Source organism: Rhinolophus hipposideros (genome assembly GCF_964194185.1).
Source record: "Rhinolophus hipposideros genome assembly, chromosome: 6".
Classification (NCBI taxonomy): domain Eukaryota; kingdom Metazoa; phylum Chordata; class Mammalia; order Chiroptera; family Rhinolophidae; genus Rhinolophus; species Rhinolophus hipposideros.
This window is the reverse complement of record NC_138052.1, coordinates 334,596-361,316: the sequence shown is the minus strand read 5'-3', so window position 1 is coordinate 361,316 and position 26,721 is coordinate 334,596. Positions and strand designations below refer to the sequence as shown.

General features: G+C 38.9%; 1 protein-coding gene across 3 annotated transcripts in view; it reads left to right on the top strand.

The window, feature by feature from the left end:
- IWS1 (interacts with SUPT6H, CTD assembly factor 1) overlaps positions 1–24,123 on the top strand; it is a 50,536-nt gene extending 26,413 nt beyond the window's left edge. For 2 of the 3 annotated variants that reach the window (XM_081052744.1, XM_081052743.1), the window contains exons 6-14: positions 7,535–7,632; positions 8,850–9,000; positions 10,566–10,648; positions 11,772–11,901; positions 12,679–12,796; positions 14,820–14,931; positions 15,503–15,559; positions 16,492–16,603; positions 21,759–24,123. In XM_081052744.1, coding sequence (XP_080908870.1) covers positions 7,535–7,632; positions 8,850–9,000; positions 10,566–10,648; positions 11,772–11,901; positions 12,679–12,796; positions 14,820–14,931; positions 15,503–15,559; positions 16,492–16,603; positions 21,759–21,890 — 993 coding nt within the window. In that variant the 3' untranslated portion in view covers positions 21,891–24,123. Of the gene's footprint in view, positions 1–7,534; positions 7,633–8,849; positions 9,001–10,565; positions 10,649–11,771; positions 11,902–12,678; positions 12,797–14,819; positions 14,946–15,502; positions 15,560–16,491; positions 16,604–21,758 lie in introns of all 3 variants that reach the window. The other variant, XR_013993581.1, reaches the window with a different exon arrangement.
- The last annotated feature ends 2,598 nt before the right edge of the window (positions 24,124–26,721 follow it).

Sequence of the window (26,721 nt, the reverse complement as noted above, 5' to 3'; positions counted from 1 at the left end):
TTTACTGTATTCCTTTACTGTTTCTAATAGCTTTTTGGTAGATTCTTTAGGGTTTTCCATAGATAGCATCATGTCATCTGCAAATTTACCTTCTTCATTCCCAACTTGGATGCTTTTTATTTCTTTCTCTTGCCTGATTGCTCTGGTGAGGACTTCCAACACTATGTTGAAAAGCAAATGTGATAGGGGACAGCCCTGTCGTGTTTTTGAACGTAGAACAAAGGGCTTCAGTTTTTCACCATTAATTATGAGATTAGCTGAGGGCTTGTCATATATGGCCTTTATTATGTTGAGGTAGTTTTTTTCTATATCTATTTTATTAAGTGTTTTAATCATAAATGGATATTGTATCTTGCCTAACACTTTTCCTGCATCAATTGATGTAATCATATTTTGTCCTTTATTTTGTTTATGTGATGTATCACATTGATGGATTTGTGTATGTTGAACCATCCTTATGCCCCTGGGATGAACCCCACTTGGTGGTGATGAATAATCTTTTTAATGCATTGTTGTGTTCGATTAGCTAGAATTTTGTTTAGGATTTTTGCATCAGTATTCATCAGAGATATTGGTCTGCAGTTTTCTTTTTTGTGTGTTGTCCTTACCAGGTTTTGGAATCAGGGTAATGTTGGCCTCATAAAATGAGTTAGGGAGTACTGTCTCGTCTTCAATTTTTTGGAAGAGTTTGAGCAGGATTGGCATTAGATCCTCTTTGAAGGTTTGGTAGAATTCACTAGTGAAGCCATCTGGCCAGGACTTTTGCTTTTGGGAAGGTTTTGGATGACTGATTCAATTTCGTTACTGGTGATCGGCCTGTTTAGATTTTCCAGTTCTTCATGGTTCAGCCTTGGAAGTCTATATGTTTCTAAGAACTTGTCCATTTCTTCTAGGTTATTGAATTTGGTGGCATATAGTCCTTCATAGTATTCTTGGATGATCCTTTCTATTTTTGTAGCCTCCATGTTAACTTCCCCTTTTTCATTTCTGATTTTGTTTGTTAGCGTCTTTTCTCCTCTATGTTAGTGAGTCTAGTCAAGGGTTTGTCAATTTTGTTAATCGTTTCAAAGAACCAGCTCTTTGTCACATTAATTTTTTTCTCTTGTCTTTTTGTTCTCTAGTTCATTTAGTTCTACTCTGATTTTTATTATTTCCTTTCTTCTGCTGACCTTGGGTTTCATTTGTTCTTTCTCTAGTTCTTTAAGGTGTAACGTGAGGTTATTTATGTGGGATTTTTCTTGTTTCCTGCGATAGGCCTGTAATGATATAAATTTCCCTCTTAAAACTGCTTTCGCTGCATCCCCAAAATTTTGGTAGGATGTATTTTCATTCTCATTTGTTTCTGTGTACCTTTTGATCTCTACAATTTCTTCTTTGACCCGAACATTCTTTAAAAGTATGTTGTTGTAATCTCCATGTATTTGTGATTTTTCCTGCTTTCTTTTTGCAGTTGATATCCAATTTGAAAGCCTTGTGATAAGAGAATATGTTTGGGATGATTTCAGTCTTAAATTTGCTGAGGCTAGTTTTATGTTCCAGTAAATGGTCTATCGTTTAGCATGTTGCTTGTACACAAAAAATTGTATAGTCTGATGTTTTAGGATGAAGTGCTGTATAAATGTCAGTTATGTCCATTTCATCTAATGTGTCATTTAGGGCTGCTTATTTATTTATTTATTTAGTTAATTAGTTTATTTATTTAGTTTGGATGATCTGTCCGTAGCTATCAATGATATTAATTATGAGATTAGCTTCATTTCAATGATGTATTTCAGTCCCCTACTATAATTGTGTTTTGGTCAATTTCTCCCTTTAGTTAGTAGTTAGTAGTTTAGTTAGTAGTTAGTTAGTAGTTACTTGAAATATTGCTGTGTTCCATGATTGTGGGCATAAATATTGATGACTGTTATGTCTTCTTGTTGTATAGTCCCCTTTATTATTATGAAATGCACATCTTTGTCTCTTGTTACCCTTTTTATCCTGAAGTCTGTTTATCAGATCTCATTACGGTTACACCTGATTTTCTCTGGATACCATTTGCTTGGAGTGTGAATTTCCACCCTTTCACTTTGAGTCTACGCTTGTCCTTGTAGCTGAGGTGTGTGTCTTGGAGGCAGCATATGGTTGGATTAACTTTTTTGATCCCATCTGCTACTCTATGCCTTTTTATTGGTGAGTTCAGTCCATTTACATTTAGGGTGATTATTGATATGTGAGAATTTCCTATCATTCTATCTTTAGTTTTCTGGTAAGTCTGTGTCTCCAATTGTTTCTTTGCCTTTTTGTTGTTGTGTGTTGTTTCTGTGTGGTATATTATATGATATTTCCCTCTGTTTGTTTTATTATAGTACATATTTCAGTTCTGGATTTTTTTTTGGGGGGGGTGGTTACCATTAAGTTTATGTAAAAGAAAGTTTCGTATTTAGAGTATTCCATTTTTTTCAGCATGCTTACCTTCTCCATTTACGTATTCCGGTTCAGGCGTTTACTCACCTGCCTTTTATGTTTTGATTGCCACAAATTACCCCTATTTATGCTGATCGAATAGCCTTCTTCAATACTTCTTGTACTGCAGGTCGTGTGTTAGACAATTCCGTCAGCTTCTGTATGTTTGGAAAGGTCTTTATTCCTCCTTCATTTCTAGTGGATATCTTTGCTGGATATATTATTCTCAGCTCATAATTTCTCTCTTTCAACAGTTTGAATAGTTGAGTCTATTCCCTCCTGACTTGCAGAGTTTCTGCTGAAAAATCTGATGATATTCTAATGGGCTTTTCTTTGTAGTGACTGTCTTCTTTCCCTGGCTGCCTTGAGGTTTCTTTCCATGTCATTGATTTTTGACAGCTTCAATACAATGTGCTTTGGGGAAGGTGTTTTGGGGTTGAGGTAATTAGGTGTTCTGGTTGCTTCTTGGATTCGAGGATCGAGTTCTTTACACAAGTTTGGAAAGTAGTTCTCATCGACTATTTGTTTGAATATATTCTCTGTTCCCTTCTCCTTTTCTTCTCCTTCTGGTATGCCCATTATTCTTACATTGCTCTTTCTGTGGAATCAGAAAGTTCTTGTAGGTTTTTCTTTTTTTTTTTTACTCTCAAGTCTCCTTCCATCTGTGTAATTTCCAGGTTTCTATCTTCAATGTCACTGATTCTTTCCTCTATCTGGTCAACTCTACTACCTATGCTGGCTATTTCATTCTTTATTTCTTTTACTGAGTTTTTAATATCCAGAAATTCTATTTGGTTCTTTTTAAAATTTTCAGTCTCTTTGGTAAAATGTTCATTTTGTTCTTTGATCATGTTTCTGAATTTATTAAACTGCCTATCTGTGTTATCTTGCATCTTGTTGAGTTTTTTAAGAACTGCAATCTTGAATTCTCTGTCATTTAAGTCACATATTTCTATATCTTTAACTTCATTTTCTGGAGACTTTTCATTTTCTTTCTGAGCTGTCTTGTTGCCTTGGTTATTCATGGCAATTAATGATTTATTATTTCTCTTCCTAGATCTACAGGAGTGGCTTCTGCAACAGGTTGATAGGAAGAGGTCTTCATTTTTTTTTCCAGTAGGTGTTTGTAGAATGTTTTATTTTCTCTCCAACTGCATTCTTTTATTCTCTCTCACACTGTGGTGTTATGTTTTCTCTGCACTATTCCAGCTTCTCAATGGCGGGGGTGGGGGATTCCCTGAAAGGCGGGCTTCTCCTCTGTTTACAGTTCGCCTGGGTCATAGGGCGCAATGTCTGTTTGGGTATGCGGAGAGCTTTTGAATTTCTCAGCTCTTCCTGCACCAGATTCAGAGCCCGTATGTTTCAGCAGTTCTGTTTACTCCTGCAGGGATCCGCCCAGATAGGTGGGGCCAGGGGCGGGGTGAGTTGTGAGAGGTGGCCCAGAGCAATGGCGGCGACCACCACCAAAGCTGGTCCTGCTTCCACAGCTCCCTCCCCTTTGCCGGAACTAGTTGGGCTGCGAATCTGTGTCTGCGGTCCACAGTTCTCAGAACAGCAAATATTCTGTCCTTTTGATCTGACACTGCTACTGTTTTGCTTCTAGCACCGGGCAGGTGGGGGTGGGGCGAGCTCTGGGAGGGTAGGGAGGGGGCGGCTAGTCTCCGTGCCTAAGGCTTCCGTTCTCCGCTCATCAGTGAGGGCTTAAAGCACCGTTTTCAGCCTTCTTCCGTCAGTCGTTGCTCCGAGGTCTCTGCCGTGAGCGTTGGGTTTCGCCGTGTTATATGCTGCCCCCTCAGCCCTGTGGGCCATAAGCGGAGCCCTAGCAGTCCGAGTTCTTCCCTCTCCCCCAGCTGCGGTAGTTCTGGGATGTAGCGAGCTCGGAGCACTGAGCTAGGTCTGCGTCCTGCGCCCGCTGGGCTTTGTCTATGCACTTCTCCTCTCCCTCCTCCCCCGCTCACGGGATTCGCCCACCTGGAGGTGAATTCAGTAGTGAGTCTCTTCGTCTTGCCTGTCTGCTGTGTCTTTGTGGAGTTACAGTTGTTCCATTTATTGTACATTCCAGGAGTGATTTCAAGAGGCTCAATTCACGCCGCCATTTTTATGACATCACTCCCAAACTTCGAGTTCTATTCAGCCTAAATACTTCAGGAGTGAATATTCCCTCCTCATTTCATCTTATCAGTTTGCCACTTTGAAGGAAATAACTAAAGGTAGAAGGAAAATGTCAAGTGGAAGGTCTGGGATGAAGGAAGGGCAAAAAGCAACAAAAAGATGTGGATACATCTAAATGAATGTTGACTATACAAAACAGAGTCATGTCTGGTGTGGTTTAAAATATTTGTAAGATTAAACCACATGACAGCAGTACAAATTGAAAGTATACATGGAATTGACGTCCTTGCAAGTGTATGTGATAGTACATTAGTAGACTTTGGTAAGTAGGATACTCATTGTGATCTCTAAAGTGACCACTAAAATAATTAATGGAATGTGTAACTTCCAACCTAATAGAGGAGAAAAATGGAATAATAAAAGCTATTCAATTCAAAAGAAAACAAGAAAAGAGATTAGAAAAAAGGGGAAATATTGAACAGGGGTATAGTTAGAAAGTAGTATATAGTAAAGTGGCAGATTTAAACTTTGGTAAGAGTTAAATTGAAATGTATTAAGTGCTCCAATTAAAGGATTAAAATCGTCGGACTGGATTTTAAAAACCAGTTGCATACGAATTTCAAGATTTATCTGAAACAACATAAAATTTAAAAATAAAAGGATGAAAAAAGGTATTCCATCTGAACATTACCCAAAAGAAAACTGATGTAGCTATATGCACAGCAAACAGGTAAACTTTAAGGTAAAAAACATTTGAGATGACAAGGATCACTTTCTACTGATAAAAGGTTTTAAAATTGTACCCAGCCATATTCCTAGTAACATGCTTTAAACATGTGTATACAAAACAAAAATGGACAGAACTGCAAAGAGAAATGGACAAATCCATAATCTAAGTGGCAATCAAAAGAACAAGCAGACCAAAAAAGTCTGTATGTAATCTGGATACAAATCCATTGGCGATTATAAAATTTAAAAATTTGTTCCTCTGTTCTGTGGCTTGCCTTTTCACTTTCTTAATGGAGTCTTTTGATGAACAAAAATCCTTAATTTTAATATAAATCAACTCTACCAGTCTGTTCCTTTTATGTTGAAAGCTTTTTAATTCTAAGAAAATGTTTAACCCCAGAGTCATACTTATCCTCTGTGTTACACTCTCGAAGCTTGATCATTTTATCTTTCACATTTAGTTGTGCAATCCAATCTGGAATGGGTTATTGTGTGTAGTGTGTATGAGATAATCAAAATTTTTTTCCTCCATTTGGAATATCGAATTCATCCAGATCATCCTTTCCCCACTGTGTAAATGTCATCTTTGTCATAAATCAAGTGTCTATATATATTTTCCAATCTGTTTCAGTGGTACATTTTCTGTTCTGTTGGTCACTTTATCCTTGCACCATAATAACTTCTGATTTAGTTGTTTATGTCCTCAAAGCCTGTCATTTTTCGAGACTGACTTGGCTTTTCTTGGGTCTTTGCATTTTCACGTAAGTTTTAAATCAAGTTTTTGCAAAAAGTACAAAGTATAGAAAACATTTTTCTGCATACAAATAAAATTGAAAATGAATAACAAAAATAGAAAACAAACCACATTTGTCACCCAGAAATTTAAAACTTCCTTGTCAAACAGTTTTGGGTTAAAAAAGAAATCAGTACTTTTATTGCTAAAGCAAGAGAAATTGAAAGTAGATGGATTTAGTATCTGATTTAAGATGGTAGAAAAATAACAAGGTAAACCTAAGGAAAATAGGAAGGAAAAAGTCATTCACAAGTATCTGAGAGCCTGTGTGCCAGAGATGGTTCGGACATTGCCCTCAGGGAGTTCATCCTTAGGTAAGCAACATTTCACAAGAATCAGGTATGTTTTTTTAGTTTGGAGAATTAACATCAACTTGGTTAGAGGTTTGTTTCAGTGAGAAAAACAACTCATTTCCCAACAGCCATTGGGAAGACCTTTCTAAATATGACATTAGAAGCTATAAAGAAGAGATTGACCATTACAGTTACACAAAAATAAAAACTTAGGGGTGGCTGGTTAGCTCAGTTGGTTAGAGTGTGGTGCTGGTAACACCAAGGTTACCGTTTCGGGGGATAAACAAAAAAAAAACTTAGCCTGGAAAATATTACCATAAACAAAAGCAAACTATAAATGTGAGAAGTGTATAGTTCCTGTCACTTACAGAGGGCTAATTTCCCTAATTTTTAAAGAGGTTTTTCACACCAGTAAGGCAAAGATCCAACAGAAACATAGGCAGAGGATATTGAGAGTACACAGAGAATTGCAGGTAGCTTTAAACAGGAAAAATTGACCAGCCTTACTTATAATAAGAGCATACAAAGAAAACTGCACAGATGCTTTTCGTTTTTCAGTCCAGAGATGGGCAGATTATCAGTGTTTGATAACCTGCTAGGAAGGTGGGGAAACAGGTGCATTCGTGCTTTGCTAGAAGGAGAGTTAATTGTCATAACCTCTGTGGAAGACAGTTTGGCAAATATTTCTCAAAATTTCAAATACACATACCTAAACATCAATAGAGAAGTGTGTAAATTGTCGTTGCATTCGAATAGTGAAATGGTCTAAAGCCTTAAAAAGAACGAGGATACCTTATGCTGATATGACTTGGTCTCCAGATTCTATTGTTAAATGTGGAAAGTGCACAATAGTATACTGTCCCCAGTGTGTATAGTACGCTGCCATTTGTGTGATAAAAGCGGGGCTAGTAAATATATATGGATAGAGAAGTGCTTGTAGAAACAGCTATACCTGGAAGAAGACACAAGAAACCAGTAAAACTAGTGCTTAGGGTAGTAGGGAGCTTTTGCCATATACCTTTTGATACCTATTTAATTTTTGTTTTTTTGTGAATGTATTACATTTAAAGTACAAAAATTAAAAGCAGGTATCTAATTGATTTGTTAATACAAATCAATTGTATATATTGTGATAACTCTGGCTAACTTATCTTGCCTTTAGGGTTTTAACCAAGAAGATTTGGAAGAAGAAAAAAGTGAAACACAGGTAAAAGAAGCAGAAGATTCAGATTCTGATGATAACATAAAAAGGGGAAAACAGTAAGTTTATTTTTTTAAAAGGAATTTTTATAAAAGAGAACTTAAGAAATGAAGGTAGAGACTATCAAACTTTGTTTTTTCTTATTTTGACTCCTGATTCACAGTATAGGAAGGAATCTGTTCCATTTTTCTCCTTCCTGTTACTCTTACAAGTGCTGTCCAACAATTATTTGCTGTTGTTATTTTTCTTTTATTTGCCTTGTGCTCAGCTGTCTTAATTTGTGGAGCTCTGTGGTGCCAGGCTCTTAATTTATATCTCACCAAGTAAGCTCTTCTGAAAAATTTTTTACATAAGAAAAGCTGATTTGGGGTCCTGGCAAGCATAAGGCTAAAGTCTTAACTACAAAATATTACTTGATTGTATCTCAGTGTACTTTTGTTGAGATGGTTGGAATCTGTGTTCAGAAAAATCTGTTATCTAAAGGTGCCAAATTAATTAGTTATTATATTTGTAAAGATGATGCTTTAAAAAATAGTTTCGATAGTGGATGGGGGAAGGGGGGTCCACAGTGTAAGGGATATAAATGATGAACGTCTAAGTGAAAAAAAAAAAAAGTTTCCTTTTAAATTCCTAGTGACATGCAAGGATTAAGCTGAATGAGTTTGTCAGTACCTTTGGAAATTAAATTATCACAGTCATATTTCATTTATATGATAGGGGAGAGAGCAAGTTAACTTCCTCTCTAAGTGTAATGATTCAGGTGAAAGCTGTAAAGGTTTGAGGCTCTTAGCACGTCTATAGATTTTCAACTTTAGCTCAATCGCATTATGTTTTGAGAGTTATACTTCTTATCATTGAAAAGCAGCAGTTTGTTTTCCTTTTTTTCTACTGATGCTTTAGAAGATAAACATACTCAAATAATTGAACACCAAAAAAGAAACGTTGTTAACACTGCTCCATGGAACTGCAGGCAGTGTTACCTGAACGACAACTTGAAATTTGAAGTGTTCCTTCTCAGGCTGATACATGCAGGTGTTAATACAGTATAGGAAAAGCTTGGGACTATTAGTATTTAGTGTACAACAATTAGGGTAGTACAGAGGGTGAACATAAAATCTGGAACCTCATGCTCTTTGAAACAAGTTATAAGTACTTTAAAAGAGGGCAGCAATCCTTTGAGTTAGAATTAAGAAAGTTGGTGACTCTTAACTGTGATAAAAGGAAGTGTGCATTTAAAGGCAGTTTGTGTATCATGTGATTTTGTGTTACTGCTCAGTATGGACTTTCTGTCGGATTTTGAGATGATGTTGCAGCGGAAAAAGAACATGAGTGGCAAGCGCAGACGGAACCGCGATGGTGGCACTTTTATTAGTGATGCTGACGACGTGGTGAGCGCCATGATTGTCAAGATGAATGAAGCTGCCGAGGTGAGATGGCTCACATCCAGCTTCAGCTTTCCTTTCTCCCACTCAGTGGCGTTTTTGTTTTGTTTTTTAAGCTTGACCCTTGTTTAAACTACACGTAAGATACTTTGTTTTTTTTTGTAATAAAGCATTTACCACTCTAAATTTTAAGCAGGGAAATAATGTTAACTTTTTAGTAACATGTTTCGAAAAAAGTGAAATGACTCAATATAAAGTAAAATGACCCTTTTTTAGCTGAATGGCTTTGCTACCGTGTTTTCCCCAAAATAAGACCGAGCCGGATAATCAACTCTAATGAGTCTTTTGGAGCAAAAATTAATGTAAGACCCGGTCTTATTTTACTATAGTATGAGAAACATTAAGCTTTGTGGCAAACTAGCCAAACTCGAGGGAAAGATCATTGCCAAATATACTACCATGTTTCCCTGAAAATAAGACCTAGCTGGACAATCAGCTCTAATGCGTCTTTTGGAGCAAAAATTAATATAAGGCCCGGTATATTATATTAATTACATATATTATACCTGGTCTTCCAGGTCTTATTTTGCTATAAGACTGGGTCTAATATAATATAATATAGTAAAATAAGACCGGGTCTTATATGATATAAGACCGGGTATAATATAATATATATAATTAATACAATATAATACCGGGTCTTATATTAATTTTTGCTACAAAAGATGCATTAGAGCTGATTGTCCGGCTAGGTCTTATTTTGGGGGAAACACGATAGTTATATGGGGCAATGATCTTTCCCTTGAGTTTGGCTAGTTTGCCACCAAGTTTAATGTTTCTTCACATATAAAAAGTCATAAACTCATGTTTATTATGTGATAAACTCATGTTACTCTTTTGCCTCTAATTAAGAGATTACATTTTACTCATTGCATTTTAAAATTCTGCCCAAATTTTGTAAAGTGGCCAAGTATTACGTTTAAAAACAAGTTCTGATCTGTTAGAGGCACTGGCTGAAGTATTTATGGATCCAATGATATACGTCTAGGATTTGTTTCAAAATAATTAAGAGGGGCAAGTAGCTAGAGAAATAACTAAAATAAGACAGACCATCTGTGTTTAATTCTTTAAATGTACATGACTATTTTGTTTTCTGTGTTTGTAGAATTTGAAATTTTCCATAATTTAAAAAAATTCCCAAATAAATACTGAAATTCTTCTTCAATAACATTCCAATATCAGATAAGCCTCACAGCTGGAAAATTATTTCTGATAATAAACCAAATTTTCCCCGGTATAATTTTATACCTTAAGTGAACTCTTTTTACAGTTATGCCAATATTTTAAATTAAAATTGTCCCTCTTAATTTGTAATTATTAAAGCTAATTATTCTAGTAGTTTTATGGGTTTGATTGACACAAACAGATACAGAATTTGGGGCTCTACAAAAAGTCCATTCTTTACTTTATTACCTTTTCTTGTAGGAAAAATTGTAGTTTCGCAGAGAAATTACTGCTTTATTTTACAGTTTAGAACTATAGTAGTTGTAATTCATTATTAACGATGGCTTTTTTCCTTTTCTTTTTAAAATCTTTTCCTTCCTGGATAGGAAGACAGACAGTTGAACAATCAAAAAAAGCCAGCACTGAAAAAATTAACATTATTACCTACTGTGGTTATGCACCTTAAGAAGTGAGTATTCTGTTTAATTAAAAAAGTTTTTTCCTTTTAATGGCATGATATTCAAACTATTTGCTGGTGTTCTAGCAATATTGAAGAATGGTTGCCTTCGGTTGGTTCACAGAAAAATAACGAATACAATTTCCCGAGTTTTGTTATTTCCTCCCAAATTTCTTTTAAACCTTGATGCCTGATGCAAACAAAACAAATAGCAGACTGTCATTAATAAAAGAAAAAACTTGGAAACCACTAATTTTGTTCTTTATGGATAGTTTTGACTCTGGTAAAATTGCATCTATTGTTGCAGTGTGACTGAGAACAGAATAAGTCCTGGGAGACTATTTGAAGCACATACTGTGCAAGGCTTATATGGCCTGTTTCTATCACGAAGTGTCATTGGTCCTTCTGGAGGAAGGACCCTTACTTGATAGATCCTCGTTACCAGGGTCTTTCACTGTTTTGCTCGCATGCCTGAGAAACTTTGCCTTCTCCTTGAACCTGGCCACAGCCTGCCTTGGATGACCGGAGACGCACGTTAGTATAGCAGGTCACCAACCGCGTGGCCTGGGGCTTTCTGCTAGAAAAGTGCTGGCTCTATCCCAGTAGGCTAAATCGTCTAGGGCAGGTTTCATACGTATAGTATTGTCATGTTTTCTAGTAACATAATTGATTCTAGTACACTAAATGGAATTTCAGTGTCAGTATTTCATTGGATTTTTTGTGTGCTAGGTGATTGATATTCTCTTTCATGTCCTGCAAAGAATAGCACATTTCTGGATTTTTTATCACTGGAAACAATTTCAGAATCACTATTCTGATTGATTAGACATAGTTTTGTAGTTGTAATAATTGGAGTTCATCATTCTTAACTGTCTGTACCATCTATGTCAGCATTAACCTATCTCGTGTAATTTGGGTTTGTTGTAACAAATCATCTTTGTGAGGTCTGTTTTTGAAAATAGAAACTAAATTTCATTTTGCTTTTGAAAGCTGAATAGTGCTCAGTAAATAATGCATGATTAACTTCTATAGAAAGAATTTCTGGAAACATCACTAACTATGTAAGAATATCCATAGGAAGCTGTAGTAGAACCAACATATATAGACTTAACTTTTTTTTAAATTATTATTTCAGGCAGGACCTTAAAGAAACATTTATTGACAGTGGTGTGATGTCTGCCATCAAAGAATGGCTCTCCCCTCTACCAGATAGGAGTTTGCCAGCACTAAAGATTCGAGAGGAGCTCTTGAAGATTCTGCAAGAGGTTAGAGGCAGATACTCTGCTGTTTGCTCTTCATTAATTACCTAATGTGTTTTGTACTGTACAACCTCTCATGCTCTGTGGCGTAGCCTGCCAGAAGAGGGGTTTCATTCACTATTTTCTAAGAACATTCTAAATAAAACGAGCATGTAAAGAAAGCCTGATATAACTTCACGTAAGTGTAGTATTGCAGGGAAAAGATCTTGGAGCAGCTGTGGTTTATGTAGTTCATGTAGAGAGCAGTAGTGAAGTATCAGACATGTTCTGGGCAGGAACTTGAAGTAGAAAGAGCACCAACTTCAGTCAGATAAACTTCCACCTGGGGCACGCTGCTTCTGAAGGAATTCCTGAGGATGTCCTTTGTGCTAGGTGTTCTTATTCCTCACAGCAAACCTTCAAAGTGGATGTATTATCTCCATTTTACAGATGAGCAGTTAAGGTTCAGAGAAGTTAAACAGCTTGTCACACAGCTGGCTGAAGGCTGTGCTTGGGTTCAGACGTAGGTCTGTTTGAGTTGAGGCCCGTGCTGACTCTTGTATCAAACTACCAACCTCTGAGTATGCTTAGTTCACACTTCTCACCTTCACTTTTTCTTGGACTCAGCAGGAATACTGAACTCTTAACTCGACGTGAACACAAAATATCTTTTTGTCCAATGTCTGTAGATCCTGAAATGGAGTGTTTTGTTATCTATTCTGTTGTGAATGAACCAATCTGAATAGATTGCAGGACTCGCAATGTCTGCGAGATTCATATGTGTGCGTGTGTTTATGTCCTCAGCTACCCAGTGTGAGCCAGGAGACTCTGAAGCATAGTGGGATCGGACGAGCAGTGATGTACCTTTATAAACACCCCAAGGAGTCCAGGTCCAACAAAGACATGGCAGGGAAGCTAATCAGTATGTACCGTTTGTTGTTGTTGTGTTTGTGTATGTACAAAAGCCAACTATGTTTTTACCAATATTTATTTAAAATGAGTAAGTGAAGTGGAATAGAAAAAAGTTTTGGTAAGTTCTTATAGGTACCAGCTTTTCCCCTTAGACTTCAAGTGCTTCTTTATATATTTAAGTATGCAGTCAATCTTAAATATAGCAAGTAAATGACGTACTTTCTAATCATGGATCAAGAGCATAGAGAGAGGGATTAGAAGGCAGGTCCTACTCGGCCCTCTGGACACTGCAACCGGGCTGGGGCTCTGGACTGCGATTCTGTCATATGACATATGAGTCACCCACATGACTGGGTGCAGGATAATCGTCATGGAACAAAGCGGACCCCAGGAGACGTTCTCCCAGATGAGTCGCATGGCTAAGTCCCTTCCCTTTGTTCTGCTGCTTGTGCACCTATCAAACCTTCTTCCCGTTCTAGGAACTGGGAGATGGTCTTTGGACAGGAGTCCGCCATCCTTCTGGAATGCTGGCATTCTGAATAACCCTGCTTTTCTTTCCACCAAAAATAAATAAGGAAATCACAATGCAGGCTCTAGCATTAATCCTGCTTGGATTCAAATCCTGGATTCCCCGTCTACCTTACTACATATCCTTAGGCTCATGGTTTAAGCTCTTAGTCTTGGTTTCTTCCTCATGTGTTTACCTTGGGTTCTTATAAAGATTAAATGAGAGGGTGTATAAAAGCACAGTGCCTAGCACACAGTAAGTCCTCAGGAAATGTTAGCCACTGCTGCTGTTGTGGTTACTTTTATAATGGTCTTCAAACCCTTTTTTATGGTCTTATTTAATGATATCAGAGGAGTCTAACTGAAATTCATCTAATCAGTTGCCGTATTATGTATGAAATCCTTCAGTTTTAAGAATGAAAAACACGCGTTTTCATCATCTTCCTTAACTTTTTCTGTGCTCCATGCTGGAAAGGATTTTTAAACTTCCAAGTTAGATCGAAAGAGTAACTATTTCTATATCTGAATACAGTAGTTATTTCCTATTTAATTTTTAAGATTATCAAAAGTTTTTAGGGAAATTAAAATTTTTTTTGAGAGACTCAGCAGTTTTTTATTGAATTCTCTTCATTCCGGGGTGTATTTTCAGAATAATTTAAATTTTTTAATAAACCAGGGAAGTATTGTATCTTCGATCTTATTAATAATCTGTAATTTACTGCTTATTAAATAATAAACTTTTGATGCTTTTATGCAGTGGTTCTCCACCCTCTTTTTGTCCTAGACTGAGAGAAGCAGAATATTCGCACTGGTACTCATGACTTATACCACAGTGATTCTGAATCCAGGGGTGGGGTTGGCAGGTCAGTTGTCAGAGGTAGAAAGACCCCCATCCTGAGACTCCCTGCTTTCTTATTAGTTTGGCAACACCTGTGTTTTGTCTGTAAGGGTCCTTTCTCATGTGGTGGTGTATTGAATGCAACAATAAATGTTGGTACCTCTGGACTGTCACTAACCAAACAATGGGCGTGTAGTGCTGTTTTTCATGTTCGTTTTAGCAGCTGTCTTAGATTTCATGAAGTACAGACTCTATACCTGCACTATTAAAATGTAAGTTTTAAAGATTTAGACCATTTTGACAAGTAATAAGGAGCTTTTTTATATAATAAAGTAGAAGAATTTTAAGATTTGCTATTTTCAGTAGTAAATTTAGAAATTAGGCTGTCTTTGAAATGTCAACACAGCTAGTTGATGATTGTCAGATATTACTTTCTTTAAACCTCTGTGGTGATTGCAGGTTTAAATGATCTTTTTACACTGAATTTTCTGAATCAGCTGGAGCTAGTTCTGATACTGGTATTCTGCGTTTGTCCTATAAATGGTCCTGGGATAATGGTATTTTTAAAGAAAGAATATTCTATTATAAATGCCTAGAATATGACATCACACTAGCATGTGACTATTTCAGGAAATGGTAAGAGAAATACTACTTTGTGGACTAAATAATTGATTTTTCTTTGTTGTAGATGAATGGTCTCGGCCTATATTTGGTCTTACCTCAAACTACAAAGGAATGACAAGAGAAGAAAGGGAACAGAGGGATCTAGAACAAATGCCTCAGCGACGAAGAATGAGCAGGTATGAGGGAACAGGTATGAGTGAGTAGGTGGAGTCAATGTTGTTAAAATAATTCAATGTTTTGGTAAAGATTATTAAGAAACCCCTAAGATGGTAGGATTTTGTCTTTCCTCTCAGCTTGATGTGTCTGTGTAGTACATAATACCTTCTTAATTTTTATGGAATAGTGTATAGATAAAGGTCCACACCCCCTCCTAGACTTTTCTGGTTCGATCTGGTAGAATATGACCTCTGCTGTAGTTCTGGAGGTTGCTTGTGTTCCAATTATTTGCAGAAAAACCATTTTCTTCCTCAGTCTCATTTCCAAATTCTTTGGAGAAAGAAATAATACTAGTTCAATTTGTGTTAGTAAACTGGACACAGTTGCATCCAGGATGGCACGGTCATTATTTAGAAATATAGCAGGTACCACTCACCCCTAATGAAACCTGTTATGCAAGATTAGGTGTAAAGGTCTTAGTAATGGTCTAAGTTTGGGGTTTCACTTTGCTGTTTTTTTTCTGACAAGGTTATAAGCAAAGGTAATAAGGTTCTAACATTCCTAATGTTTTACTGATTATTCTTTTCCCAGCACTGGTGGTCAGACTCCCCGAAGAGACCTGGAAAAGGTGCTGACAGGAGAGGAGAAGTAAGAGTTTTGGCCTACATAGAGAATGTTCTGTTTGCTGCTTTGTTTTTAGAAAAACAACGGATGAAATGATGTTATGTTCACATTGACAGGGATTTATTGAATATCCACGAAGCATTGTGTTGGGTGCTCTGGAGATATAAGGGAGATTGAGCAATGGTCTATTCAGTGAAGATTTTATGCTGCTTCCTATGTACTAGATTTCTATATTAAGCTCTGGGAATACAGAATCAAATTAAAAATAGTCCATACTCTCCGAAAGGCTTCAGAGGGATTATAGACAAAGAGAGCTTAAGCAGCCTGTGGGGTGGGCACGTGCAAGGCCTGTTTTCGGAATGGCAAGTAGACTAGCATGGTTGGGAAACAGTGGGGTACCCGAGATGGTGGGAGATAAGGTTGGAAATCCAGGTGTGGACCAAACTTTGAAGGGCTTTATATCAATATGAAGGATTTTCACTTCGCATTGTGATTCCATAGAAAGTTTTGCGCATGGACATGGAGTCATCAGATTTGATTTGGAATGCTGATGCTGGTGCTATGGTGTAGGATGGGTGGGGGGTAGACTGCAGGCAGGGATACAGTTAAACCAAGACGATGATGGGAAGCAGAAAGTTGAGAAAACTTTGCTGATGAGCTTCAGACTTAAAGCAAAATTGCCAGGAGTAGGTGATTTCATGGGAGAGAAGTTGGTGAGATTTGAAGACACCAGCCAAAATTTAACCTTAACAGCTGAGCCGATGGCATTACCGTTCGGTACAATGGAGTGCGGGAGGTTGAGGAATTCGTGCAGTGGTGTGAGTGGTGATGAGTGCAGCTCAGGCAGACGGCAGGAGGAGGATTGTATGGCATTGGGAGGGCAGAGCAGGTTTGAAACAGGAGTGTATCTGGATGAGATGGGCCACAAAGCCGCATGCTGTTCTTCCCGTTCTCAGGGCACTTAGACCTGGAGACCCTGGATTCTGTGCCCGCGCGAGGGTCCCAATGCCCTCCAACAAGGACTATGTTGTCAGACCCAAGTGGAATGTGGAAATGGAGTCATCCAGGGTAAGCAAGCGGGGGCAGCAAGCTGGACCTCAAATGCCCATTACTATTTTGTCTTTTTCTTCGTGTTTTATAATGCTTAACAGCTCTTGAGGTTTGTCTGATTTCGGGAGAGTTGTTTTCTGGTCTTTTATCGAGCCAGATCATTAACTGCTGATAAACTTTACTTCATACTTAAAGCACCATTATCAAGTCAAGAAATTATTTCTTATTTATTCCTTTATTTCGACTGAATCTTTAAACCTAGAGTGTTCTGATACAGTCATTTTTTTTAGGACCATGACAATCAGAACTCACCTGCTTGTGCAGTCGACTCCTCCCTTTCTCGTCAACTTTTAAGAAATTCTGTTGTGAAATATTAGGGTAGACACTGCCTCTATCATCACTGTAAATACTACTAAGTGACCTTCATTGCTTCTCAGTAATCTTGCTTTATTTTCTATTCCGCTTTCTCTAGCCTGGTATTCTTAAAAAGGGCCTAAAACAATTGGAAAAGCCTGAGGTGATTTGCAGAGCAGAAACGACTCAGCAGAGTGCACTGTGCTGTCAGATTCGGTATTGGAGGCCCAGGAAGCCCAGCAGGCCTGGGCCTGCCGGAGTGTGGCGGGGACGCAGCCCTGGGAGGCTGCTTTGCGCATGGGCTAGAACTGTCAGGAGCTAAAGTGAAAACAAGTTTGTGTGTGCTTGCTTCACCAGACGAGGACAGGCCCATTTTTAGTTTCTGAAATGATGACCCTAGCAGACACTTAGTGATACTCAGGTGTTCGTGAATATTTAGAAATTGACATGGAAGTCCCTTCCTTTATTGGTACCCTAGAGACCAGTAGATAATTACTTCCCTGATAAGCATTTTGGTCTCCTGATTGGTACCCTTTTTATTAAAACGTTTTTTGTTAGGGCCCAGAGCCATAGTGGTCTGCCTTGTAGGCGTATAAACTGGTTAGTTAGCTTCTTGGTGGGAAGGAGGTAGCTTCTTTTCCTGTCACCAGTGGCTCAGTAGCATGCATTTGAGGACTCGTTGCATAAAGCCTTGCCCTGAACATTTCTTTAGGAGATAAATTTGATTAATTCATATTCAGTACGTGGTTGGAAATGCACAGGACTGGGACCCTCATGACGCCAGCCTCACTGACACTGCTCTGAGTAGAGGTGGCACCTGCTACAGTGCACTCATGAGCCTATCTGCTGTGTGCCTTCTGTGACTTCTCCGTGAGCCCGTTCTGGCACTCACCCTCCTGCCAGTTCACTTCACTGTGAAGTTGCGATCAGAACAAAGCGCACTGTCTTATTTGTTGAGAATAAAGGGTGAAGAGCACGACTGCTTCAGTGCCACGGACTTCTTCATCTGGACTTCTACCCCTTTTCCTTCCTTCTCTCCATATCCATGGCCCTTGATGGCCCTTCTCCGCCCCAAACACCCATTTCTTCTTATCTTTTTTCGCTGTGTCTCCCCTCTTGTTAAGCCTCTCTTTCTTATTTTCTCTTCCCTAGCACATGTACTTAGGAGAGTTGAGAACTGCAGTGTGGCAAAGGCAGTGTCGTAAACAGTCTGCATGGCATCACCTTTGGAGGCAGGCCTTGTATCCTGAGAGCGTTCGCCTGGCTGCTGGCTGGTCCCAGTCCCGCTTTCCTGTCCCTGTGGCTGACGGGGGAAAGGGGACCAGCCTCCTGCTGGAGCAGAGAGAAGAGGGAGATTTTAATGGGACTCCTTCCTCCATCCTCAGTGCCCCAAGAGCATGACTTGCTGGGGTTTAGCTAGGCCCAAGTCTGGCTGATATAGTGAGCTCCTTTGGGAAAAATGAAAGCGTGTGTTGGGGCCTGTGGTCCCAGGTCAGTGTGGAGTCCTTATGCCACTTGGCACTATTCTCCCACTCAGGTTGCTAATACATTCACTCAGGGCTTTCACATTGTACTGACATTAGCATGTGTTAGAAAACTGTCCAAGAACAACACTGGAGTAAGTGGCTTTCAAGGGAAGCTTTGTTTTATGTCATTTTTCTTTTTGAAATGACTTATGAGTTCTGATAATTAAGTGTGCGAACTCATCCTAGAAAAAGTGCTATATACCTCATTGCTGAATATCACTACGGTCACCTTGGAAGTCCTCCCCTTGGGAAGCTATGCACTGATGCCAGTGCCTAGTCCACCCTTCAAAGCAATTTTGGAACTCTTTCTGAAATAGCCATCAGAGCTGTCATCGTATTACCCTTGATGTCCTGAATGTCATCAAAATGCCTTCCTTTCAATATTTCCTTTATCTTTGGGTAAAGAAAGAAGTCACTGGTGGCCAGATCAGGTGAGTGGGGAGGGTGTTTGTTTACTGGCTTAAAACAATTCTTTGTTTACTGGCTAAAAACTCCCTCACAGATTGTGCTATGTGAGCTGGTGCATTGTCGTGATGCAAGAGCCATGAATTGTTGGCAAAAAAAGTTCAGGTCGTCTAACTTTCTGACGCAGCGTTTTCAACACTTCCAAATAGTAAACTTGGTTAACTGTTTGTCCAATTGGTACAAATTCATAATGAATAATTTCTCTGATATCAAAAAAGGATAGCAACATCATTGCAACATATTCTCGAACTTAATTGTCAGACCTCGTAAGTAAGCATAACACTGTAGACTAACCCCATTTCCGAAGTCCTGCCCTTCCTACAGGTCACCACTGTTAACAGTTTGATGTGTTAAGTGTATTTCCAGTAATGTTTCATACTTCTTTTTTTCTTGTTATAATCGTAGACAAACTTGAGGTGGAGAGGAGAAAAGTCACCCACTGTTCAAAAGCACTTTGATACACTTCTTGCCTTTTTTCTATTGCTACTTCAAGTTCAAATTAGGCTCTGTATAATTTTTATCACTTCTCATTAACCCACTTTATAGATTTATTATTTATAGCGGCTACATAATAGTCTATCATGTGAATATAGAATCTGTTTCTTCGTTTCTCTGTGGTTGCTGATTTTCCCTCCCAAATAATGCATTAACCTACACTACATTGTATATTTATATGTTAATTTATTCCATGGGATGCTTTTAAACATTAAAATGACAAAAGCAATGCATATTTTTATGTGAACTTTTAAATACAGAGAGCACAAAATTAATGTCACTGGTAAACCAACCACACCTCAACATTAACATTTTGAGTTACTTCTTTTTTGGTTCTTGTTATAAATATTACTAGCTTGGGTTTTTTTGAACCTTTAAGCAAATTCTTGATCATATTTTATACCTTGTTGGGTTTGTCTTTTACTTAGCATGGTAAAAATTCATTTTAGTAAATGTTCTTCGGTGATGTAATATTTTGTTGGAACACATTTGTACCATAATTTTTTAAAACAAGCCCATCTTGCTAATATTTTAGACTACTTTTTGGTTTTTCACTAGTAAAACAGTGATAAAAGTGATCACTGATAAAACTGCATGACACTTTTACTGTCCTAAGTCAGTAGTATTGAGCTGATGAGTCAGGAGAGAGGTCACTGAATTTAGAATGCTAGAGGCTATGCTGTGTTCTTTCTGTGTGTTTTCAGGCGTGGGGTCACTAGGCATCTGGCAGCTGTGACCAGGGTAGGTCAGCACGACCTGGGTGCATTTTGGTTGCTGGGATGGGAGGGCTCAGACTGTTAGAGAAGGTCCTGGGAGTGGGCGGGAGAAATCGGGCTGGTGTGTAGAGCTGCTGGCAGAGACTTGAGCAGGTAAGGCTTCCTGCTGCAACAGGTAACAAGGACTGGCAGCAGGGCCTGAAAATCAGGGCACATGGTCTAAAAAGAAGTCGGGTCTTTGGGACTCTTCAGGACATCTAGAGTGTTCGGTAGGGGGATGGTAGCACACCTCTTTCTCGTTTGATAATGAATTTTTATGCTAATTCCGTACTAGTACCAACTGTTAAAACTGATACAAAATAATATTTAGAATTGGAATATTCCTAGAAAATGTAGGATTGCTGATTGGTGATCATCCAGTGTGGCTCTTGTTCAAGAATGTTCAAACTCTTACCGAGTTTCTTGCTCAGATGTGAGTGTGAGGCTGAATCCAGAGGTGGGGGGGCCTGGGAGGCTCCGGATTCAAAGGAGAGCTTCACCGCCGAGCAGCAGAGCACCAGCTCGGTGTCTCCTGGGCCCTGCCTTCTTGTAGCTTTCTTTGCATCGAGCTTCACAGGGGACTCAGTATTAAACATGGGGGAGAAGAATTGGGAAAACCCATCTCTTCTCACCACTCAGCATTCTTAAAGATAGGAATTGTTTGCAACACTGGGGTCAGCAAGAAGAGTTCACACTGATCTTGGACATAAGTGGTAGACCTTTACAGCATTTTAAAAAGGGTCAATTTCTTAGAGACCACATCTTTTTAAAACATACAGTCTTTTCAAAATACAAAAGAAATTACCTAACAACCAAACTTTTATATATAATGGGCAAACAGGAAGGAGAGGTAAGAAGTAGGAAGCCTTGGATTAAGAGACTTAATTTTCTTTCCTGTCTGTGTCGGGTGTGTTTCTTGAACCTACATCTAATCGATTGCAGAGTAGTGGTCACAGTCACACTGGCGTGTATCTTGAGCACTGCCAGCCTGTGAAGGATTTGACCGAATTTTCTCAGTTCCTTCTCCCAGCAGTCCTGGAAGGAGGACGGACCAGGGGCACAGGACCTGCTGAGGCCTGAAACTAGAGCTCTAGCTCTGGGTTTCCTTTGCTAAAGCCCTGGCTTCATCCCCCATGCTTAGGGCTTTTTCTCAGACGACTCCCCTTGCCTTAGAAGACCATCCTTTATGCCAACATTGAAGGTGTGTGTGTCAAGTGGTCAGCTCTACATTTGATCTTTGGAAGGGAAACACAGTCAAAATGAATCTAATGGAACTGGAGGGGTCATAGTTTCAAATGTTCCTCCTTTCTCTCATCTAGGAGATTACCATGGACAGAAGCAAAAATTAACAATAAGGCACAAACAACAGCAAAATTACTCTTCAGTGAGAGTTTAATAGGTTTTTCTAGCACTGCTGTGTACACTTGATGTGTTTTTCCCGAGGTCACCAAAGCGTATTTTGGTTATTCCAGAGTTAGGAGTTCTTCTTACTGCTAACTTTCAGATAAAAGAAGATGAAATACAAAACTAGGTTTATGTATTTCAATAATTGCTCTTTAATTTTTACCCCACTCTTAGTTTCAGGGGACCTCCAAGAAGGGTATCAGTCGACTGGATAAACAGATGAGAAAGTTCACAGATATCAGGAAAAAGAGCAGATCTGCACACGCAGTGAAAATCAGCATCGAGGGCAATAAAATGCCATTGTGACCTTGCCTGGGCTGTGTCCCCATCTCTGAGAAATGCACATGGACTCTTTGGAGAAAGAAGACGATATTTTAAAATTTTTTAGTGTATCTGTAAATGGTTCAGCTTGTATCAAATATTGTTATAGGACTTGCATTTCTCTCCGTTGTATTTAAAACCGTTTGTCGTGTACTTTGTACAGAGGAATACTAGTCATACTTCTTGTATAAGCTTTACGTAATAAAATTGCAGTCTGGTTTTGGGGGGCTGTCTCCTCATTGTCTTAGAGGATGCACCCAAAGTTCAGCCCTACCTCTATGGTGTAGTAAGGGATTTGTCTGGTCTTTGTCCTGGGTTCCTGACAAGGAGCTTCCAAAACCCTTGGGTTTCCTGGATGAACAGAATATCTTTGTGATGCTGATGAGTGACTCCTGGTAGGTCCCTACACAGCTTTAGGATAGGGGCTGGTCACCAGGAGGAGCTTAGAGGTCTGTTTTTAGAAGTTTGGGACTTTGGGCAGGCCTGACCTGAGGGGTGCTGAAGACTGAGTTTGGCCATTCGGTCATATGGCCAGTGGTTCAGTCAGCTGTGCCTACACAGTGAAGCCTCAGTGAAGACCTCGGATAGCAAAGCTCCGTGGAGGAGCTTCCTAATTGGTGAACACACTGACGTTAAGATGGCAGTCTGCCTTGGTAGCGGACACGATGGGGAAGCGCTGTGTGTGTCTTCGTTTGGCTGGTCCTCCTAATTGGAACCTTTGTAATAAAACTAATTGTAAATGTAGTGCTTTCCCGATTTCTGTGAGTCGTTCTAGTGAATTCTTGAACCTGAGGGGATCACGGGAATGCTCACACTTTCTAACCGGTAAGCCAGAAGTGGGAGTGGACCGCCCTGGCAGCTGGTATCTGCAATGGGGGACCGGCCCGTAGAGGACTGAGCCCTTAAACCTGTGGCGTCTGTGCCAGGCGTCAGTGTCAAAACTGAATTGCAATACTCTAGCGGCCTGGCAACAAAATCTGATTTCTCAGTATTTCTCTTGTTAGAGAAATTTTCATTATTTGATTTTATTTGCAGGCATGCCTTAGAGATAATGTGGGTTCTGTTCCAGACTACCGCAATAAAGCAAGGCACACGATTTGTTTTTTCTCAGTGCATATAAAAGTTACGTTACACTATCCCGTAGTCTGTTAAATGTCACAATAATACTGTGTCTTAAAAACCAGTACGTACCATAATTTAAAAATATGTTATTGATAAAAAATGCTGTCATCTGAGCCATCAGTGAGTCGTAATCTTTTTGCTGGTGGAGGGGGTGGTGGGGTCTTTCCTCAGTGTTGATGGCGGCTGACTGAACCGGGTGGTGGTTGCTAAGGTTCGGGTGGCTGTGGCAGTTTCTTAAGATAATGAAGTTGGCTGCACTCTTCCTTTCATAGTTTCCCAAAAATCATTGATCACAAATCACAAATGCAATAATAAAAGTGAAATATGAGAATTCCCAAAATGTGACAGAGATACAAAAAGAGCAAATGTTGGGGAAATGGCACTGACACACTTGGCCACAGGCTTGCCACAAACTTTCATTTTGTAAACCACAGTACCTGCGAAGTTCAGTAAAGCAAAGCACAATAAAACGAAGTATGTCTGGAATTTAGGTTCTCCTTGGGGTGCTGTAATGAAGAAAAGATGGAGAAATTCTGAAATGTGGACGTCAACAGCATCACTACACCAAGCTGCTTACAGCAGGCCGCTGGGACAGGCAGCACTCAGGATGACTTCTATGTTTGTGATACTTAGCTCATTTTTGTAGCCTGCAGATTTAATCAAATCGTTGATTGGTCAAGGTGACTAAGTGAAAACCAGTAATTCATTTTAATTACAGAAATCCTACACTGGTAGAAATTGGTGTAGAATGTCTGGCAACCTTGATTTTCAAAAACATCTTACTAGTCTTAAAGTATAAGGTTTATGCACTTTACCCAAAGAATTGGCCAGGATCTCTTTACACTTGCAACAAACTTAAAAGCACAGATAGGATGGTGAGTTGTTTAAAGGCTGGTACAGGAAGACGTTATCAGATAAAATAATAAGTAGCCACTAGATGGAAAAGGAGAACTAATGTCTGCAGTGTCATTTTGCTTTCTACAAATGTCCTGAAAAACACTTGTGAGTGAGAACAACAAAAACAGCCATCTACTGAAGTAGATGTTGACCCTGATCAATAAAAATTCTAAACAATAAAGGTAAGAAAGTACTTTTTAAAAAAGTTATTAATACAGCATTTTGCCATTTAATGGAGTAAGCTCCAGTTACCTGAGAATGTCACCTAAATAGGGTAAAACTGATGGTTCCGGGTGGTGAAGTGAGAGCTATACCTGAGGAATTCAAAATGAAGACATTCTCTTACACTGTGTTTAAGTGAAGTTACTAACTTCTGCATAAATGATCTCTGCCCCATGGTTTATTTTAGAGTCTCAAACCTGGCCAGCCAGAATAACCTTTTCAAAAAAATTTCGGAACTTCGTCCAACTTACATAATGTTGAAAGAAGAGGAAAATAAACTCCCATATTCCCTTCAGCTACATTGACCATGTGTAACATTTGGCCACATTTACTTGATCACATGTGGGTAACACTGACAGCTTGCCTCTTGATCCCCAAATGCTGAAGCATGTTTCCACCCAAAACAAGTACCTTTTACTTGTTTTTCAGTACTGATGGTGTTAACTTTAACCCCTTGGACAGAGTAATGCAGAATTACCTTTTTTTCAGTTAAATTTTTTAAAATTCTTGATTATATTTGTGTAAATATGTAAAATGCACGCAAAGGTTGCCATCTTAAAGGACCATTTACAGTTAGTGGCATTAAGTACACACTGTTGTGCAACCATTACCACCTTCCATCTCCAGAAATCTTTTCATCTTGCAGAACTGAAACTACCCATTGAACACTGTCTCCCCATTCCCCTTCCCCAGCTCTGGCGACCACCATTCCACTTTGTCTCTGATTTTCAGTACTCTAGGTATAAATCTCGTGAAAGGTGAATCATACATTATCCATTTTTGACTAGGTTATTCATTAGTAGAATGTCCTCAAGTTTCATTCATGTTGCAGCATATCAGAATTTCATTTTAAGGCTGAATAATACTCTATTGTATGTATAGACCAATTTATTTTTTTTTACTTTATTCCAATAATACTTTATTTAAAAAAGCAAAAACCCATCCCACTAGGTTTGGCCTGTGGGGCATACTTTGTGACCTCTTCTCTGCTTGTATCCCAGTTCTTTGACTTGCTGATCTAAAGCTCTCTAGAAGAAATTAAAGCAAAATGTACACAATTTGTACTAAGTGACCACAGCTGTGGCCTGATGGCCTTGGTTTCTTTTCCTGAACATTTACACACCCCGCCTCCAGTAATGCAGTCTAGCATTTTGCACATTGTTGATGCTGAGCTCACTGGTGGACAAAAATCCATCTTTGCCTCTCTTTGGACAATGGACAATATCTGTTCATATTCCCTTTTGGGGCATCTATACTGTTTTCAGGAATTCATGTCAGCCATATGGTATTTCATTTTAAATTCTTGTGGCACCCTGGATATGGTCTCCCTGAGGACTTTTTTGTCATTTAGGGATGCTACATTCTTATAATCTCATTTCTCATCATGGACATCAATTCACTTTTTTCAGTATTCCCTTTTCTCAGCTTCTCCCTGCCAAATTTATATTCAAAGATGTGTTAGGTAAACTTCTGTGTTCAGTTGCTCATCCATCAGTATTCCACTCTTCTCAGCAGCACAAACAAGACTCAGGTAACACATCCCCACCAGTTACTGACCCTTTCCTCTGCTCTCCTTAATAGCCCAGTTCTATTCCTTCCTCCCTTCCTTCCTTCCTTCCTTCCTTCCTTCCTTCCTTCCTTCCTTCCTTCCTTCCTTCTTTCCTCTGCTCTCCTTAATAGCCCAGTTCTATTCCTTCCTTCCTTCCTTCCTTCCTTCCTTCCTTCCTTCCTTCCTTCCTTCCTTCCTTCCTTCCTTCCTTCCTTCCTTTCTTTTTAAACTAAATTTTATCAGGGTCACAATTGTTAGTAAAGTTACATAGATTTCAGGTGTATAATTCTGTAATACTTTTAACGCTGTGTGTTTACCACCCAGAGTCATTTCTCTTTCCATCAGGATATATTAGACCCCGTTTACCCTCTCCTAGAGCCCCTCTGCCTGCTCATTATCTGGTAACCCCTAAACTATTGTCTATGTCTCTGTGTTTTGTTTCTTTCTTTGCCTTGTTCTTTTCTTGTTTTCAATTTTATATACCACATGTCAGTGAAATCATATGGTTCTCTATTTTTTCTGTCTGACTTATTTTACTTAGCATTATAATCTCAACATCCTTCCATGTTGTCACAAATGGTAGTATTTCATCTTTCCTTACCGCCAAATAGTATTCCATTGTGTGTATATACCACAACTTCTTTATCCATTCATCTATCGAAGGACATTTTGGTTGTTTCCATGTCTTGACCACTGTAAATAAAGCTGCAATGAACATTGGACTACATGTGTCTTTATGGATAAATGATTTCAGACTTTTTGGGTAGATACCCAGGAGGGGGATTGCTGGGTAATACGGTAATTCTATTCTAAAATTTTTGAGGAACCTCCACACTGCGTTCCATAACGGCTGCACCAGTCTGCATTCCCACCAACAGTGTATAAGGGTTCCTTTTTCTCCACAGCCTCTCCAACAATTGTTACTATTTGTCTTGTTGATTAATGATAGCCATTCTTACTGGGGTGAGATGATATCTCATTGTGGTTTTTATTTGCATTTCTCTGATGATTAGTGATGCTGAACAT